This window comes from Haliotis rubra, unplaced genomic scaffold, assembly GCF_003918875.1.
Source record: "Haliotis rubra isolate DU_JTF1 unplaced genomic scaffold, ASM391887v1 Scf101, whole genome shotgun sequence".
NCBI classification, from domain to species: domain Eukaryota; kingdom Metazoa; phylum Mollusca; class Gastropoda; order Lepetellida; family Haliotidae; genus Haliotis; species Haliotis rubra.
The window spans coordinates 2,171,947-2,190,527 of record NW_025764904.1 but is presented as its reverse complement, the minus strand read 5'-3'; the positions used below and the strand labels follow the sequence as shown (position 1 = coordinate 2,190,527).

The 18,581-nt window shown below is 40.5% G+C and overlaps 2 protein-coding genes across 2 annotated transcripts; both read left to right on the top strand.

Moving 5' to 3' along the window:
- The first annotated feature begins 391 nt into the window (after positions 1-391).
- On the top strand, positions 392-3,641 carry LOC124269122 (uncharacterized protein K02A2.6-like). The gene is made up of 3 exons (XM_046704136.1): positions 392-423; positions 1,392-3,021; positions 3,105-3,641. Exons 1-3 carry the CDS (start codon positions 392-394, stop codon positions 3,639-3,641), a joined length of 2,199 nt encoding a protein of 732 aa, XP_046560092.1.
- A 2,875-nt stretch (positions 3,642-6,516) lies between these two features.
- Positions 6,517-18,571, top strand: LOC124269109 (potassium voltage-gated channel protein Shaw-like). Its single transcript, XM_046704130.1, has 2 exons — positions 6,517-7,086; positions 17,702-18,571. The coding sequence occupies exons 1-2, from the start codon at positions 6,619-6,621 to the stop codon at positions 18,569-18,571; spliced, it is 1,338 nt and encodes a 445-aa protein (XP_046560086.1). The 5' UTR covers positions 6,517-6,618.
- Positions 18,572-18,581: the final 10 nt, after the last annotated feature.

Below are 18,581 nucleotides of genomic sequence, written 5' to 3'. Positions count from 1 at the left end.
GACACGCAGTAATGTATTCCAGTTCAGGATAAACTGTCACTGCATTTATCCTGAATATCTAATACTGAATATATCTGGCAAACATCTATGAGGAAGGATGGAATCCGGTATAGGTGAAATGATATAACTCAATTATCAACCCAAGCGACATCCACAGTGGTATCGTACACACCTTTAGAATCAATTATCAACCCAAGAGACATCCACAGTGGTATCTGTTACGTGGTATGCAAGTGAACGCACTAATTGCGAGTTACGTCCCTTTGATATGTGTGCTACGTCATTAGTTGGTGTAGTCAGCCATGATGTTCAAGTAAAAAGGATCATCGTCCATCTCCTCTTTTGTTGTGCCTTGTTCTGAATCACTACACATAAACGAACACGTAACATGATGGCAGCAGGTGACTACGAATGCTCTCGCCCGTATGATTTCGCTCTCAATAGTGAAATTTGACTCTCTCTCTTACTGTAATGTGTTGAACTCTCGCCCTAACACAACCCACGTGCGTCGTCCTTGTGGATGTGTAGTGAACTCAATCTCTCTTCTCTATTCACCGATATGGTAGATCAAGTCCAGGCACAACCAGTTCTCAAACCGGTTAGCGGAATTAGACCTCCAAACTTCAATCTTGACTCCAACATTGCCGAAACATTTTCGTCAAAAATGGAGAAACTACTACATTCTCACTAAGCTATCTGACTATCCTCACAAGTATCAAGTTGCCATGATTCTAAACACTCTCAGTGATGATGCCATGAAAATCTATAATGGATTTCACTTTACTACTCCTGAAGAGGAAAGGACTGTAGCAGAAATCATTGAAAAGTTTGATGCATTTGCAATAAGAGAAGTAAATGAAACATATGAACGTTTTGTCTTCAATAACAGACGTCAGAAGGAAGGTGAATCGTTTGAATCATTTCATGGTGCAATCAGAAATCTTGTAAAAACATGCAACTATTGCAGGGAGTGTGTACCCTCTATTGTTAGAGATCGTCTTGTGCTAGGGATTAGAGATCAGACAACTCAGCAATCTTTGTTGAGAGAACGAGGCTTAACTCTAGAAAGATGTATTGACATTTGCAAAGCTTCTGAAAATGCCTCTACTCAATCTAAGGTTCTCAGACCTGAACTTGTGAATAAAGTTTCTCACAGACCTGCTAAGAACAGTCAGAAAGGTGCTAACAAGGCTAGGCCTCACTCTTCAAACTCTTCTCAGTCTCACAACAGACAACAAACTACTAGTCACTCATCTGCTCAAACCAGAGAATGTCTTTATTGTGGAAATACTCACGTTATGATAAAGAACAGTGTCCAGCATGGGGAAAGACATGCTCCAAATGTAAACGCAAGAACCATTACTCTTCTAAATGTGACTCTTTGAAAACAGAAACCACAAAGTCAATAATGTGAAATCATCGAATGATGATTCGTTGGATCATGAGGAGGATTGGGTATTCTCTGTACAAGCCAAACCTCAGAGACCTGTTCAGTGTCGCATGACAGTCGCGGACTGTGACGTCATCTTCACCATCGATCCTGGAGCTTCTGTGAATGTTTTACCTGTGACTGTAGTTCAAGACAAGATTGGTGAACTCCAACCCACAACCAAGAATCTCAAGATGTGGAACAACTCCGACGTTACTCCACTTGGGTCAATACGACTCTCTGTAAGCAACCCAGCTAATATGAAGAAATACAATGTCGAATTCACAATTGTCGAGGATGAGTTGACCCCTCTTCTTGGTGTACGTGCAGCTACACAGATGGGACTTGTGTCGTTCAATGAGAATAACATTGAGCGAGTGTCTTACGTGCAAATTGAGGACAACTACAAAGATGTTCTTCAAGGGATTTTAGGTAGTTTTGACGGCACCGTCCATCTCTCTGTGGATGACACTGTGACCCCTGTTGTCATGCCCTCTCGTCGTGTGCCGATTACTCTCCGTCCGAAACTGAAAGCTGAACTGGATCGTATGCAGAAACTTGGTGTAATTGCTCCGGTCAGTCAGCCCACTCCATGGGTAAGCCAAATCGCCATTACTCAAAAGCGCTCAGGTGATCTCAGGATTTGTCTTGACCCACAAGAACTCAATAAAGCACTCCAACGGGAACACTATACTCTTCCCATTCTTGAGGACACTCTCCATGAACTCGGACAGTCTCGTGTCTTCTCCAAAGCCGATCTCTCATCTGGATACTGGCATTGTGTACTCGATGAAGAATCCAGCTTCATCACTACTTTCCAAACCTGTTTCGGGAGGTACAGGTGGCTTAGGCTCCCTTTTGGATTGAATGTCTCATCTGAGATATTCCAACGCAAACTCACTGAAGCGTTAGATGGTCTACCTGGCGTAGTGTGCATCGCCGACGACGTACTCATACATGGAAAAGATGTCAATCACCATGATGAGAACCTCAAGCAGTTTCTTACTCGATGTCGAGAAAAGAACATTCGACTTAACCCCAACAAGTTAGAGCTCAGACTCAGTGAAATCACATTCATGGGTCATGTGATCACGAAAGACGGACTCAAGTCGGATCCAGAGAAGGTCAGGGCCATACATGACATGCCTGTCCCTTCCAACACTGAGGAACTACGTCGCTTCCTTGGGCTAGTGAACTATCTAGCCAAATTTCTCCCAAACCTGACTGAAGTCACAACTCCAATGCGCAACCTCACGAAGAAGGATGTACCCTGGACATGGTCCAAGTCTCAACAAGACTCCTTCGACAAGGTCAAGTTTCTAGTCTCATCTACTCCTGTATTGTCATTCTATGACCCAGCAAAACCAGCAACTCTTGAGAATGACGTCTGTGAACATGGACTTGGTTCTGTGCTGTTACAGGAAGGCCGTCCTGTCGCATATGCTAGTCACTCTTTAACTGATGCAGAAAGGCGTTATGCGCAAATTGAGAAAGAACTACTTGCAGTAGTCTTCGGCCTACAGAAATTCCATCACTATACTTATGGCCGACATGTGTCTGTCATCACAGATCACAAGCCTCTTGTCGCCATAGTGAGGAAAACCTTTGTCAAAAAGCTCCTACTCGTCTCCAAAGTCTCCTACTCAGAACTCAAACCTACAACTTTGACCTCCAGTATCAACCAGGAACCACTATTCCAATTGCGGATACTCTCTCTCGAGCTCCTCTACCTGACAAGACACAGCTAGAGCCTGTACAGGTGAACAGTGTGATGTACACAAACATCACAGACCACAGCCTTGATCAGATCAAAGCAGCTACTTTGACTGACGACATACTCTCTCAACTCAAGACCGTCATTGTGCAAGGCTGGCCTGATATCAAGAATGATCTCTCGCCTGAACTGAGGACCTACTTCAGTTATCGTGATGAACTGACTGTGCATGATGGTCTCCTTCTCCGTGGATCACGCGTTGTGATTCCTGCCTCAATGCGTGAAGAGCTGAAGAGAAAACTTCATGTGGGACACATGGGAATCAACTCTTGTCTCCGACGTGCTAAGAGTACAGTTTTCTGGCCCCTGATGTCAAGTGACATCAGACAGTACATAGAATCTTGTGACATATGCCAGAAGTTTTGTGACAAGCATTCTCCTGAACCACTCTACATGCATGAAATTCCTGATCACCCCCTGGGAAAAAGTTGGAAGTGATATCTTCACCATAGAAGGAAGAAACTACTTGGTAACCACCGATTACTACAGCAACTTCTTCGAGTTAGACTTCCTACCAGACACTACCTCAGAAACAGTGCTCCACAAACTGAAGCATCACTTTGCCCGCCATGGCATTCCTCGCGTCATCATCAGTGATGGCGGTCCACAATTCACAAGTGAGAAGTTTAAGACATTTTGTGAAACATGGGGCCTTGCTCACGAGCTATCCAGTCCCGGGGAACAGCAAGGCGAATGGAGCCGCAGAAGCTGCTGTGAAAGTCGCTAAGCGAATGATGAGAAAATGCAGAGAAGCTAAAGAAGATCCCTACCTAGGACTCTTAAACATTAGAAATACTCCTACTGAAGGTATGGAGACCAGCCCAGCCCAACGCCTGTTTGGACGTTCAACGAAGACTCACCTGCCAAGCCCGGTCTCCAACCTCAAGCCTTTGTCTGAGACCAACACCACAGCCGACCTGGTCGACAGACGCATGAACGTACTTGCCAGACATAACCGCAAATACTCTGGTAAACCACTCCCACCTCTCAACATAGGCGATCATGTCAGAATGCAACCAATTCAGCATGAACAAAAAGAATGGACTCAAGCCACTGTGCAATCTAAGCTGAAAAGTCGCACATACACTGTCATGTCCAAGACTGGGCAGACCTATAGAAGAAATCGCCAACAGTTACGCCTGACGCGTAACCCTGTGAACAACGACCCTGAGCCTGAGGCCGTAGACAACACTCCTATTCACTCTGAAGGAGGGGTTAATGTGCAGTCCGATGACACTCCCGAGACAATAACTAGTGTTGTTCCTGGCATCCCTGTCAGCAAACAGCACCCTGTTCCTGAGAGCACTCCAGAGACAGTTCAAGTGCTCCCCTACAGAACTCGGTCCGGCCGTGTCGTGAAACCAACGAAGCGATATGATGCATAGACTGTAAAGTGTTCATTCTCAAACGTTAAAGTTAATCCATTGAAGCTTTTAATCCAAGTAGGATGATGTTTTATTTACGCCAAAGGACTCATAAATGGTTGAGTTGAGTTTCAGTTAAGTATCATCACTCAGTATTAGTATGTACTCTAGAGTGTTAAAGTGTGGTGATAAAGAAGCCTTTTCATCTCACTCAACGTTTAAAGTGCCTCTAGTCAACGTTTAGTTCTGGTAAAGTTTAAAGTTAATAACTGTTCATCTAAAGTGTTCTTTCTATTTTCCTTTTAAAGGAAAAGGGATGTTACGTGGTATGCAAGTGAACGCACTAATTGCGAGTTACGTCCCTTTGATATGTGTGCTACGTCATTAGTTGGTGTAGTCAGCCATGATGTTCAAGTAAAAAGGATCATCGTCCATCTCCTCTTTTGTTGTGCCTTGTTCTGAATCACTACACATAAACGAACACGTAACAGTATCGTACACACCTTTAGAATCAATTATCAACCCAAGAGACATCCACAGTGGCATCGTACACTCCTTTAGAATCAATTATCAACCCAAGTGACATCTGCAGTGGCATCGTACACTCCTTTAGAATCAATGTTCCACAACATCTCCAGCAGCGGTACTGCTGTTCCTCTGATTGTGTCATTCACCATTAAGTTCCTATTGCACAAAGACGTTTCCCTCAATTATATTAAATTCTACAACATTGTACAGCGTGTATTGTCGCCTTTTGTGCTGTATTAATCAATTTCTTGAAATAAAGTAATGTTTTATATTTGCAATGTGTTTCTTTATTTTGATGATTGTACAGTTAGGAATGGTCTGGCGATCAAAGATACAGGTGGACCATGAATATTTACAACTGATATCAGACCCCTAGGGAGTATCGTCCTGGTGTTCAAGCTATTTAGATAATTAAGGTAGAGGGTTTTAAGTAGCCGCTGACTTTCATTAAATATAGAACAGAGCTCGACTCCTAAATGTGTTGGAACTTTGACTTATTACTGTTGGGATTATTGGCATTGAGAAACGGCAAAAAGACCTCGGACAAAAGAAATATAGTTGATAAAGCCTTCATTATCCGTCTCCATCGTCGAATAAAACAAAGCGAAAGGCTTGTGCTTCAAATATACTGGAAATGTATAGTGATTCATTTCCTGTTTTGTCTATCAGGACAAACAACAATGAATGAATGATTTTTTATAAGGATAATGTTATTGTGTATAAACCCGAACCATTCCACATCGAATATACTAGGAAAATATATTGATACGAAAACTGAATTGTGGATCAGAAAAATAATAATTAATAAATGATTTGTCCTTAAACAAATTTTATTGTGTGTAAACACGGGATTGGTATAGGATACATGATACCAGTTCCCAGCACCCGTTAATCGCCTCTAAAGAAAAGCATTGGTTTCTGAAGTTCAATCCAGCCCGGATGTTCAAGGGGCCTTGCAAGGTGTAGTATGTACAGGCAAATATTATATGTATGCAAAAGAAGCATTTGTGGTGTAGACGCAGTTGCTGTCGTATTGACGAAACAGAAAACTTCTACCTCACATCAATATGACGAAACTGAGTCAGTTTGATCTGGTTGTATCACAAACATCTACATATTTGCTTTCGGACCTTACAGAAACATACAGAAATACCTCATTGACTTCTTACCCTTCCAAACATATTTTGTTGAATGAAACAGACAAATTAGTCACTATCGATGTTCTTCAAGTACTTTTAAATTAAGCGACATATCCTTGACAGACAAGTGTGTTCAATAAAAAAGTCGTCAGATCGATACCCGTAACCAATGCGACAACCTCGTCGCAATGCACGCTATAGAATCAATACCCCACAATATCTCCAGTAACTCAACTACTGGTGATCTTGTCGAATCACTCACATCACGACGAATCCCCTCAACCAGGTTGCATTGCTTCATGTCCAGAGGAATCTGTTTCGGAGGACAATCAAGACTAATTATTCTCCAGTTTTGACGTCTTTTTTATATTTGCAAAAAAAGTCATGACAGAAAAAGGTATGACAAAACAACGTATTAAACTGTGCGTCGGCGGGTTTTCCTTTACGACATCTACTGAAGTCTTGTCAAGATTCCCTGAAACCAAACTGGGTAAAATAAGTCAGTCGAGTCCGTACTATGACCGGACTTGTGATGTGTATTCTTTCGACAGGGACCCTAACGTGTTCAGCTGTATTCTGAATATGTATAGGACATCTGAACTTCATCTTCCGTCCAACATCTGCGGCAATGCCATACGACGGGAACTGGAGTTTTGGGAGATTCCTGAGACTCAGATCTCCGAGTGCTGTTGGATCATCATGTTCCAAGTGGACCAGGGCGAGGAGATCAGTCAGGATTTGGCTGCTAACTTTGAAAAGTCTACCAACGTGGAAACAGAGTCACCTTGTGGCAGATTCCGGGATAGTCTTTGGAAATGCCTCGACCAACCAAATTATTCAAGGATTGCAAAGGTAAGCTGTTGTTAGGAGTATTTCCTCAGAGTTTTAAAAAATGTTCTTTGTGTATTTAGTATGCGCATTCGATTTGTGGGAAGATCATTATACATTTGTCTTGGGATTCTGGGTAAGATTGGGCCCCTTGTTTTTGTTTGTGTATTGTTTAACGCCACACTCAGCAATATTCCAGCTATATGGCGGCGGTCTGTAAATAATCGAGTCTTGACCAGACACTCCAATGATCATGAGCTTCGATCTACGCAATTGGGGTGACATGTGTCAACTAAGTCAGCGAGCCTGACCCACCGATCTTGTCAGTCGCATCTTACGTCAAGCATGGGTTACTGAAGACCAATTCCAACCCTGATCTTCAGGGGTGTGGCCTCTCTCGTATACAGTCCGTAAGAGTCGACTTAAGGATGAGATGGTCAGTCTCTCATGACATGTCATGGTACTCTGATGGCGCAATCATAACTATTATGATAATATCAAACCAAGAACCATAATCAGGGTAAAAACCGTTTGTATGAGACACATTATACGAACGATCAACCCACTTACCATGGTTTCGTCTGGAGACTTATAGTATAATAGACAGTTCATACGAACGTCCCTGGATCATTTTGAAAAAAATGCACTTAACCACAGTAATTCATAGCTGTACAGAAAATTCCAACAAATTTAAATAAGAACATACATATAAACTCGCCCTTATACCCACTTACACTGTACTTCACTCTGTACCTTGGAATGTACAGCCGTACAAAAACATGTGTCATATGTTTTTTTATGATTCATGTTTTCATGACTTAAGGTAAAGGTTGAGGAAGCGTGCAATGGCAATATATATAATATACATTGTACATAAATAACGTTTAAATGAAATAAGAGTCAAAAACACGATCTTGAAAGCATGAAACGGCAGTAAATAAACACGACCATGTTGGAGAATCTGCGCGAAATTATAGCTGCAACTTGACACCATAATTAAAGTTTTAAAGCTAGGAGCATTTCTTGGTACTACGGACAAAAACGGACAACATCTTTCCATTATTATACAAAATCTCTGCTAAATGCAGATTTCTTCGTATGATAAGCATGTGTCATCTGACTATATCATAAAGAAAGTCCATTATACGATCTCGACTCTATGATAAGCATGTGTCATCTGACTGTATCATAAAGAAAGTCCATTATACTATCTCGACTCTATGATAAGCATGTGTCATGTGACTGTATCGTAAACAAAGTCCATGGTACGATCTCGACTCTATGATAAGCATGTGTCATGTGACTGTATCGTAAACAAAGTCCATTATACGATATCGACTCTATGATAAGCATGTGTCATGTGACTGTATCATAAAGAAAGTCCATTATACAATCTCGATTGTATGATAAGCAAGAATCGTTAGGCGCTCTTTGAAATCTTTGTAAAAGAGAGCATGCTCGATTGTACCTCAAACGTTGTGAAAAATAAACACAAACGGCTGGAACAGTTGGAATGTTCTTCGACATGAATGGAAAGTTGACAATTGACAAGCAGAAATCATCCCTGTTTGGCATTGTGGTGAGTTTTTGTTTGTCAATCTTGATGTATATATCTAAATATGAAACTGCTGAGGCGGTCTCATTTGTCTCCTCAATTTGATGTTGGGAGATTTTGTCACCCAAATCTTATGCATAGATAACTATGAAACAGTTGATGAAACACCTGTGTCCCTAATTTGTGAAAAATAAATTAATGAAAGGGAATTGGCTATTGGATGGGTTTTGCACAATATTAGATCGTCGATATACCCGAAACTTATGTTTAACTTCTTGGCTAAATTACCTTGTTTTTACTTTGCAAAACAGAGCAGAAAGTTTGATTCATATGCATAGAAATACAGATCCGCCAGGAGGGGAGCACAGCTGGTGCCAATGGGGATGTCTGTTTCTTGTCTCAAGGTTTTATCCCCAAATTGTATCATGATTAAGTCCAGCATTTCACCTGTTTAATCTGAACCTGGAATGGACTTTTCCTCAGGCATTCCACGAGTGTATGTACGTAGAAAATGTCATAATTGCCATAAATTTCCTTTTCAGACAAAAGCATGGATCTGTATTTTAGATTACTTGATATCCAAGCAATGCCATGTTCCGTGTCTAGACAGTTCACATAATGTTGTTTTCATATGAAAGTGATGTTGTTTGACGTTATGTAAACCAAGAAAAATACCAATTTTCTCATACAATTCATCTCCACAACGGAAATGTGTGACAACATTGATTTATTGTACTCACAGGAAATCCAATGGGTTTTGTGAATACTGATATATGATTAATCGTGATACGAATGGATTTGACCCACTTGGAACAATGAAAAATTATATTCCAAATATTGATTTTGTTCGTTCGTAGTCAATTGAAATGTCTGTCTATTGTTTCCCTCTCTGGAGATGCAGAAGACTACGCATTGCAAGACGTCTTTGTAGGTAACTAATTTAGATGACGTCTTTGAAATATCCGTAGACTGTGCATACAAGATTGAATCTCATGAGCTGTTAGTTGTAAATTGTAGACATCAAACGCTGGTGCTGCCGGAGTATACTGACAAGGACGGAGAATGGTCTGTTGAAAGACCCCATCTTGTTTTTCAGTCTTGTGGAGAATATTCTTTACACTCTGAATCTGCATGCATTGATTTTAATATAAAACAAATTCACTCTTTGTTTCTGGTTCAACTGTGTAAACCAGTAGAAGGGAATAGGCTGTATGAATATGTTTGAACGATCATTGCAGATAATCGATGTACCTGGAGTTAAATACTTAAGTCAAATACCGCTGTGTCGAACTGTGATGTGTCGAACCTACGGTTGTCTTGAAGTAAAAGCTGGGTCTGTGCGTGTTCCTTACTTGGTCATCAGTGTACGGCTGTGTCGAACTGTGATGTGTTAAACTAAGGTTGTCTCGTTGTCTCGAAGTAAAAGCTGGGTCTCTGTGTGTTCCTTACTTGGCCATCAGTGAAAGTTGTGTCAAGGCTCGGATAACTCGAAGTATTTACGCAGTAGCCTTCAATGTGGTATAATATGGCCACCACAGTGGAAAAAAGAAACCGATCAGCACAGAGGGCGCCTTATCAGAGCCCATGAGAGCGCCTAATATCCCATATAATGTTAGTTGTGCTTAACGCCACGTTCAGTATTTCAGTTGTATGACGGCGGTCTAATACTCGAGACATGGCTAGACAAACTAATAAATAATCGAGGGCTGTCTTGACAAAACCAGATAGATGATCGAGACCTGACTAGACAAGCCGGATAGGTAATCTCGGATAGTATACGGCTTAATGTATATCCTATAAAGTTCGTCCCTTTGGCATGCACTAAGTAAAAAATAGAATCTATTCGAGGAACCGGAAGCTTCACTCGAATGGCAACTTCAACTTTCTTGATGTCGATTTTTCTTATAGTTTTGGCGAGTAAACCGTCGTGTTGTCGTGTACAAATAGTGGCACAGTAAATTGGTATTGTATGAGATATTGTACGACAACACACACACACTCTAATAACACACACACACACACACACACACACACACACACACACACACACACACACACACACACACACACACACACACACACACACACACACACACACACACACACACACACACACACATTTGTTATGGCGGCGGTCTGTAAATAATCGAGTCTTGACCAGACACTCCAATGATCATGAGCTTCGATCTACGCAATTGGGGTGACATGTGTCAACTAAGTCAGCGAGCCTGACCCACCGATCTTGTCAGTCGCATCTTACGTCAAGCATGGGTTACTGAAGACCAATTCCAACCCTGATCTTCAGGGGTGTGGCCTCTCGTATACAGTCCGTAAGAGTCGACTTAAGGATGAGATGGTCAGTCTCTCATGACATGTCATGGTACTCTGATGGCGCAATCATAACTATTATGATAATATCAAACCAAGAACCATAATCAGGGTAAAAACCGTTTGTATGAGACACATTATACGAACGATCAACCCACTTACCATGGTTTCGTCTGGAGACTTATAGTATAATAGACAGTTCATACGAACGTCCCTGGATCATTTTGAAAAAAATGCACTTAACCACAGTAATTCATAGCTGTACAGAAAATTCCAACAAATTTAAATAAGAACATACATATAAACTCGCCCTTATACCCACTTACACTGTACTTCACTCTGTACCTTGGAATGTACAGCCGTACAAAAACATGTGTCATATGTTTTTTTATGATTCATGTTTTCATGACTTAAGGTAAAGGTTGAGGAAGCGTGCAATGGCAATATATATAATATACATTGTACATAAATAACGTTTAAATGAAATAAGAGTCAAAACACGATCTTGAAAGCATGAAACGGCAGTAAATAAACACGACCATGTTGGAGAATCTGCGCGAAATTATAGCTGCAACTTGACACCATAATTAAAGTTTTAAAGCTAGGAGCATTTCTTGGTACTACGGACAAAACGGACAACATCTTTCCATTATTATACAAAATCTCTGCTAAATGCAGATTTCTTCGTATGATAAGCATGTGTCATCTGACTATATCATAAAGAAAGTCCATTATACGATCTCGACTCTATGATAAGCATGTGTCATCTGACTGTATCATAAAGAAAGTCCATTATACTATCTCGACTCTATGATAAGCATGTGTCATGTGACTGTATCGTAAACAAAGTCCATGGTACGATCTCGACTCTATGATAAGCATGTGTCATGTGACTGTATCGTAAACAAAGTCCATTATACGATATCGACTCTATGATAAGCATGTGTCATGTGACTGTATCATAAAGAAAGTCCATTATACAATCTCGATTGTATGATAAGCAAGAATCGTTGGGCGCTCTTTGAAATCTTTGTAAAAAGAGCATGCTCGATTGTACCTCAAACGTTGTGAAAAATAAACACAAACGGCTGGAACAGTTGGAATGTTCTTCGACATGAATGGAAAGTTGACAATTGACAAGCAGAAATCATCCCTGTTTGGCATTGTGGTGAGTTTTTGTTTGTCAATCTTGATGTATATATCTAAATATGAAACTGCTGAGGCGGTCTCATTTGTCTCCTCAATTTGATGTTGGGAGATTTTTGTCACTCCAAATCTTATGCATAGATAACTATGAAACAGTTGATGAAACACCTGTGTCCCTAATTTGTGAAAAATAAATTAATGAAAGGGAATTGGCTATTGGATGGGTTTTGCACAATATTAGATCGTCGATATACCCGAAACTTATGTTTAACTTCTTGGCTAAATTACCTTGTTTTTACTTTGCAAAACAGAGCAGAAAGTTTGATTCATATGCATAGAAATACAGATCCGCCAGGAGGGGAGCACAGCTGGTGCCAATGGGGATGTCTGTTTCTTGTCTCAAGGTTTTATCCCCAAATTGTATCATGATTAAGTCCAGCATTTCACCTGTTTAATCTGAACCTGGAATGGACTTTTCCTCAGGCATTCCACGAGTGTATGTACGTAGAAAATGTCATAATTGCCATAAATTTCCTTTTCAGACAAAAGCATGGATCTGTATTTTAGATTACTTGATATCCAAGCAATGCCATGTTCCGTGTCTAGACAGTTCACATAATGTTGTTTTCATATGAAAGTGATGTTGTTTGACGTTATGTAAACCAAGAAAAATACCAATTTTCTCATACAATTCATCTCCACAACGGAAATGTGTGACAACATTGATTTATTGTACTCACAGGAAATCCAATGGGTTTTGTGAATACTGATATATGATTAATCGTGATACGAATGGATTTGACCCACTTGGAACAATGAAAAATTATATTCCAAATATTGATTTTGTTCGTTCGTAGTCAATTGAAATGTCTGTCTATTGTTTCCCTCTCTGGAGATGCAGAAGACTACGCATTGCAAGACGTCTTTGTAGGTAACTAATTTAGATGACGTCTTTGAAATATCCGTAGACTGTGCATACAAGATTGAATCTCATGAGCTGTTAGTTGTAAATTGTAGACATCAAACGCTGGTGCTGCCGGAGTATACTGACAAGGACGGAGAATGGTCTGTTGAAAGACCCCCATCTTGTTTTTCAGTCTTGTGGAGAATATTCTTTACACTCTGAATCTGCATGCATTGATTTTAATATAAAACAAATTCACTCTTTTGTTTCTGGTTCAACTGTGTAAACCAGTAGAAGGGAATAGGCTGTATGAATATGTTTGAACGATCATTGCAGATAATCGATGTACCTGGAGTTAAATACTTAAGTCAAATACCGCTGTGTCGAACTGTGATGTGTCGAACCTACGGTTGTCTTGAAGTAAAAGCTGGGTCTGTGCGTGTTCCTTACTTGGTCATCAGTGTACGGCTGTGTCGAACTGTGATGTGTTAAACTAAGGTTGTCTCGTTGTCTCGAAGTAAAAGCTGGGTCTCTGTGTGTTCCTTACTTGGCCATCAGTGAAAGTTGTGTCAAGGCTCGGATAACTCGAAGTATTTACGCAGTAGCCTTCAATGTGGTATAATATGGCCACTCACAGTGGAAAAAAAGAAACCGATCAGCACAGAGGGGCGCCTTATCAGAGCCCATGAGAGCGCCTAATATCCCATATAATGTTAGTTGTGGCTTAACGCCACGTTCAGTATTTCAGTTGTATGACGGCGGTCTAATACTCGAGACATGGCTAGACAAACTAATAAATAATCGAGGGCTGTCTTGACAAAACCAGATAGATGATCGAGACCTGACTAGACAAGCCGGATAGGTAATCTCGGATAGTATACGGCTTAATGTATATCCTATAAAGTTCGTCCCTTTGGCATGCACTAAGTAAAAACAGAATCTATTCGAGGAACCGGAAGCTTCACTCGAATGGCAACTTGGCTTTCTTGATGTCGATTTTTTTCTTATAGTTTTGGCGAGTAAACCGTCGTGTTGTCGTGTACAAATAGTGGCACAGTAAATTGGTATTGTATGAGATATTGTACGACAACACACACACTCCTCTAATAACACACACACACACACACACACACACACACACACACACACACACACACACACACACACACACACACACACACACACACACACACACACACACACACACACACACATTTGTATATAACAACAACAACACCAACAACAACAACACAACAACAACAAAAACAAACACACACACACACAAAACACACACACACAAAACACACACACACACACATACATTTGTATATACATATTCAAGGTTTGGCTTTGTATGTATTTGTCCATTTGGGTCTGACTGAAAAAGCTGGTGTGAAAAATGTATGTCACCGATTTAAAAGGATTTTCAAGTCCAGTTTAATTGCTTCATGATATAAAGCTAATATTTCTACCAGATACCAGTGTAGAAAAGATAGCCCGTCCCAACGTCCGAGACGGGTGAATTTTGTGGAGGACGGGTTAAAAAAATATCTAGTCCGTCCTCATGTCGGGTCAATTTTAGCAAACCAATGACATATATATAATGATTATAACCTTTTTGAATATTTACTGCCGAAGGTGTTTTATTTATATTTGGAGGACAGGCCAGATTTTGGCAGGACTGGTAAAAAATCTGACCTGCCAGTCCTGTGGACAGGCTAGATTTTCTACATCTTTCCTACACTGCAGATACATTGCTTGACCATAGGAACTATCCACCTTCCATGCTGAAACAAATGATATGGTAACAATTGTACATATGAGGATATTTCTTATGGATGTAGACAGGGTTTTGTCGCTTCTGTTTGATAGTGAACATGTCAGAAAGGCAACGGTTACGATAAATCTTCTGAGAAGGTCAACCAACTTCCACAATTGTTGTTTTCCCGATGTTATGACCGAACTAGTTTTGTGAAGCCATTACTCAACAAGTCAAATGTTAGGATGTGTGTTTTCATACTAATGGATCCATTTCTTTTACCGAGCTGTCGCTGAATTGTATTTCGTTCATCAGGTTCAATGAGCAGGTTCAATATTCCAACAATTCCAAAAATTCCAGAACAATCGCGGTTGGTGACACCAGAAATGTCACATGGAATCGAACCCTGGTCGAATCGGAGACGAGCGAATGGCTTAACCATAAGGCTACCAGGTTGGCTCACATGATGACTGCGGTACAATGTACAGTGGAGACCACAGACCCTCGTGTCTTTGCGAGGATTAAAGATTTAAAAAATATTGTTTTTGAGATGACCCCCAACTCGAAATGCTTCACAATACAATGCATCATAATGTGTTGTATTGTGAAGCATTTCGAGTCGGGAGTCATCTCAAATTTTTGTATATATTTGATAAAATCTTTAATCCTCGCAAAGTCACTAGGACCTGTGGTGGAGACAGCATTTTAATGTTTACCACAAACCTCAAGTCAGATCTCACCTGACTGCCCAATTAACAGGTATACAGGTAGCCAAATACTGTGATGACATGCTACCCGACCCTTTCATGTTGACCGCCGCGTGATGGATTGCAACATGAACATGTTCAAGCGTGGTCGTTGTGGGTTAAGTGGGGCCTATTGGTTTGTAATTCTCACTGTTGATAATTGAAATTCACTGCCCGGTTCCGGAAACCGGATTTCCGGATAAAGAAGCATGCATTAGATGTGGCATTTATTTCGTTTCACGTAAACATCGAGCTGTAGACGAGGTTTCAGTGTATCTTGTGTCTGGATTCGTATTTTTTCAGTTGACATCGAACCTAATGTTTGGTATTCCACGTACATTATATTGTGTAGAATGTTTGTTTATATTGTCCGGTGAGCTATACCCGTTTGTTTCAATAAATGTTTTTTTCTGGAAAACAATTATTTGTTTGAGTGATGGGGACACCATATATAGGCTTCACACGTTGTGCCCATAATTTGTTTGAACTGAAGACAAAGATGAAGTGTCTTATGAACATTGAAAAGAATAATGATTCATTCGTCGAATAAATCTTCAAAGATATGTCCTTTGTTGTCAGATAGCACATACATTTGCGTCCTGCTGTGGTACGTGTAACACGGCTATCAGTATGTCTTCGTTATCAAAATAACTTATTATAGATGGATGTGTGTAAATAACATTGTGACCAATCTTTACCAATCATGATAATATTAGATATCTTTGTTATGTCCGTTGTACAATTCGAAATATGATATGATTACATTAGCGTATCCTATCGTACGGATGGCGTTTGTCACAAACACATAGAAAGTCAAGTTAATTATTTGCCTTAAAACCAACGAGAATATATTGCACAACTTGAGACTTTTAATTGCATCTAATATCCGTTTTGTAAGAGATGCAGATGTTTGGAAATGTCGTCCACAGGTCTACTATAAAGCATTTAAAAATATTTACTGAGGCCTTGATGGTGTCACCCTGATAAAACACTGTTTTAGTTAGCGTATATTCTTTATAATCTTCGTAGAAAGAATATATGTCGTTCCAGCGTAATCTTCTTAAAATAGAAACTAGAAAACCCTTTCCACATCCATAAAAAATCTCTTCAAAAAGCCGAGTCGATTGTACAATTATGACTATATCATGATTACGTATTTGTTTCAGCAGTATTACAGCTTACGATGTTGTTTGTAAACAATTCGAGTCTAGACCAGAGAATCCAATGAAAATGATAATTAATCTTGTATATACTTGATGTTTTTGCTAGCCTGTGGTTAATCCACAACAACTTTATTATGCCATGAAGGTATGCCCTATTCTTTGGCAGATATTCCAGATATACACTGAAATACGGATATCTGGAAATAACGTAAAATACATGTATGTCGCACAAATCTGGAGGTCGAGCGTGTTCCATCGGGCTGTAGCCTCGGTGTCTTGCTGAACGGGCGTTGTCATGAAAGACAAACCAACACGCCTTGCAACATACAACATCCTGTTCTTTGACCGTTTGTTTTGGTGCAAAATATGGAGCTGGTTTCGTTCTGTTATAGCGACATATGAGTTTAAAATTCGAGGCTGCTAGACACGATTGCACCTATCAAGGAAGTAAAAGGTGAATCGGAGACACTGACCAGGGACGACCTGAACGGGGTCCATTGTCAGCTGTGGTTTGTTGGTATAGTCTGCTGATCACCGACTGTCAAACATTGATCACATTGGCAACTTCACGATGACTTCTTCCAGTTTCCAGTGTGCCGTACACTAACCACTTTGCAGTTCAGACACGCACAATGAATGAAATCAAGTAAATTACAACTGTGTCACCAACAAACCCATTGACAGAAATACTGGTCCACAAAGATGAATAGACTTTCCTTGGTCGTTAGTCATAGTATCAATAGCTGGTATAGCTTCTACTAACGTGATTGTGTGGTCAGGCTCGCTTGCTTGGTTGACGCATGCTATAGTATTCCAGTTTCGTAGATAGATGCTCATGATGTTTATCACCGGATTGCCTGGTCCATACTCGATAACATATATTGATATAGCTGGAATATTGCTGGAATATGGATACATGGATCATGGATCAATGGCTACAGCACTATCTCGTTTCTTAGACTGGCAACGGAAGTCCAAAGAGATTTAATCAATATACAAGCTAACTTGCCTAACATATTTTCCAAATTATATTTTCAGATCTGGAACACTGTTTTTATGGTCCTCGTGGCTGTGTCTGCTATCAACTATTGTCTGGAAACAATGCTTGAATTCCGTGTGCCAATCTCGGGTGCAGAAATCAACAGCTCAGTTCGAAAGAACCTCAGTGGAAATAATTTGAAGATCGAACTGTTGATGTTTACGAAGGTGTACCCTTCCCTGAGCGCCATTGATCTTGTTTGCCTCTGTATCTTTACCGTGGAGTTCATCCTTCACTTCCTGTCATGCGCACGGAAACGGAAGTTCATGAAGAGGTTCCTCACATGGGTCGACATCGTCACGATTTCCGGTGGATGGAGTGTGTATCTCACCGAGATGGGATTCAGAAATGGATTCGTTGCCAAAAACTACGACATGTTCATTTTGTATGTTGTACTTCGAAGTTTCTATATATTCCGGCTTTTCCGCTTTTTACGACTTTCGGAGCGATTTACCGGACTGAAGGTGATATTTTTGGCCATCAACCGTAGCAAATCGGAACTAATCCTGTTGGGGATTTGCTTCACGATATTCGCGACAGTGTTTGGATCTATACAATATTACTGCGAATTTGAAAACAATCACTTCGACACCGTACCAATATCAATCTGGTGGGCAGTGGTTACTATGACAACGGTAGGATATGGGGACTATGTTCCATCTGGGGTGTGTGGTTACCTGGTGGGGTCGACCTGTTCTCTTCTCGGGATTCTTGTCATTCCGATGCCCATTGCCATAATCGCTGCCAATTTCAATGACTTCTACAAGCGAAACCAGCAACGTCAACAGCGGCTGAAGAAACAGATGCCACCTCCTAAAAAGATGTCCACAATCAAAGTTAACCCCTGTTTATCGAAGTTAACCCATTAACCAGATTCTA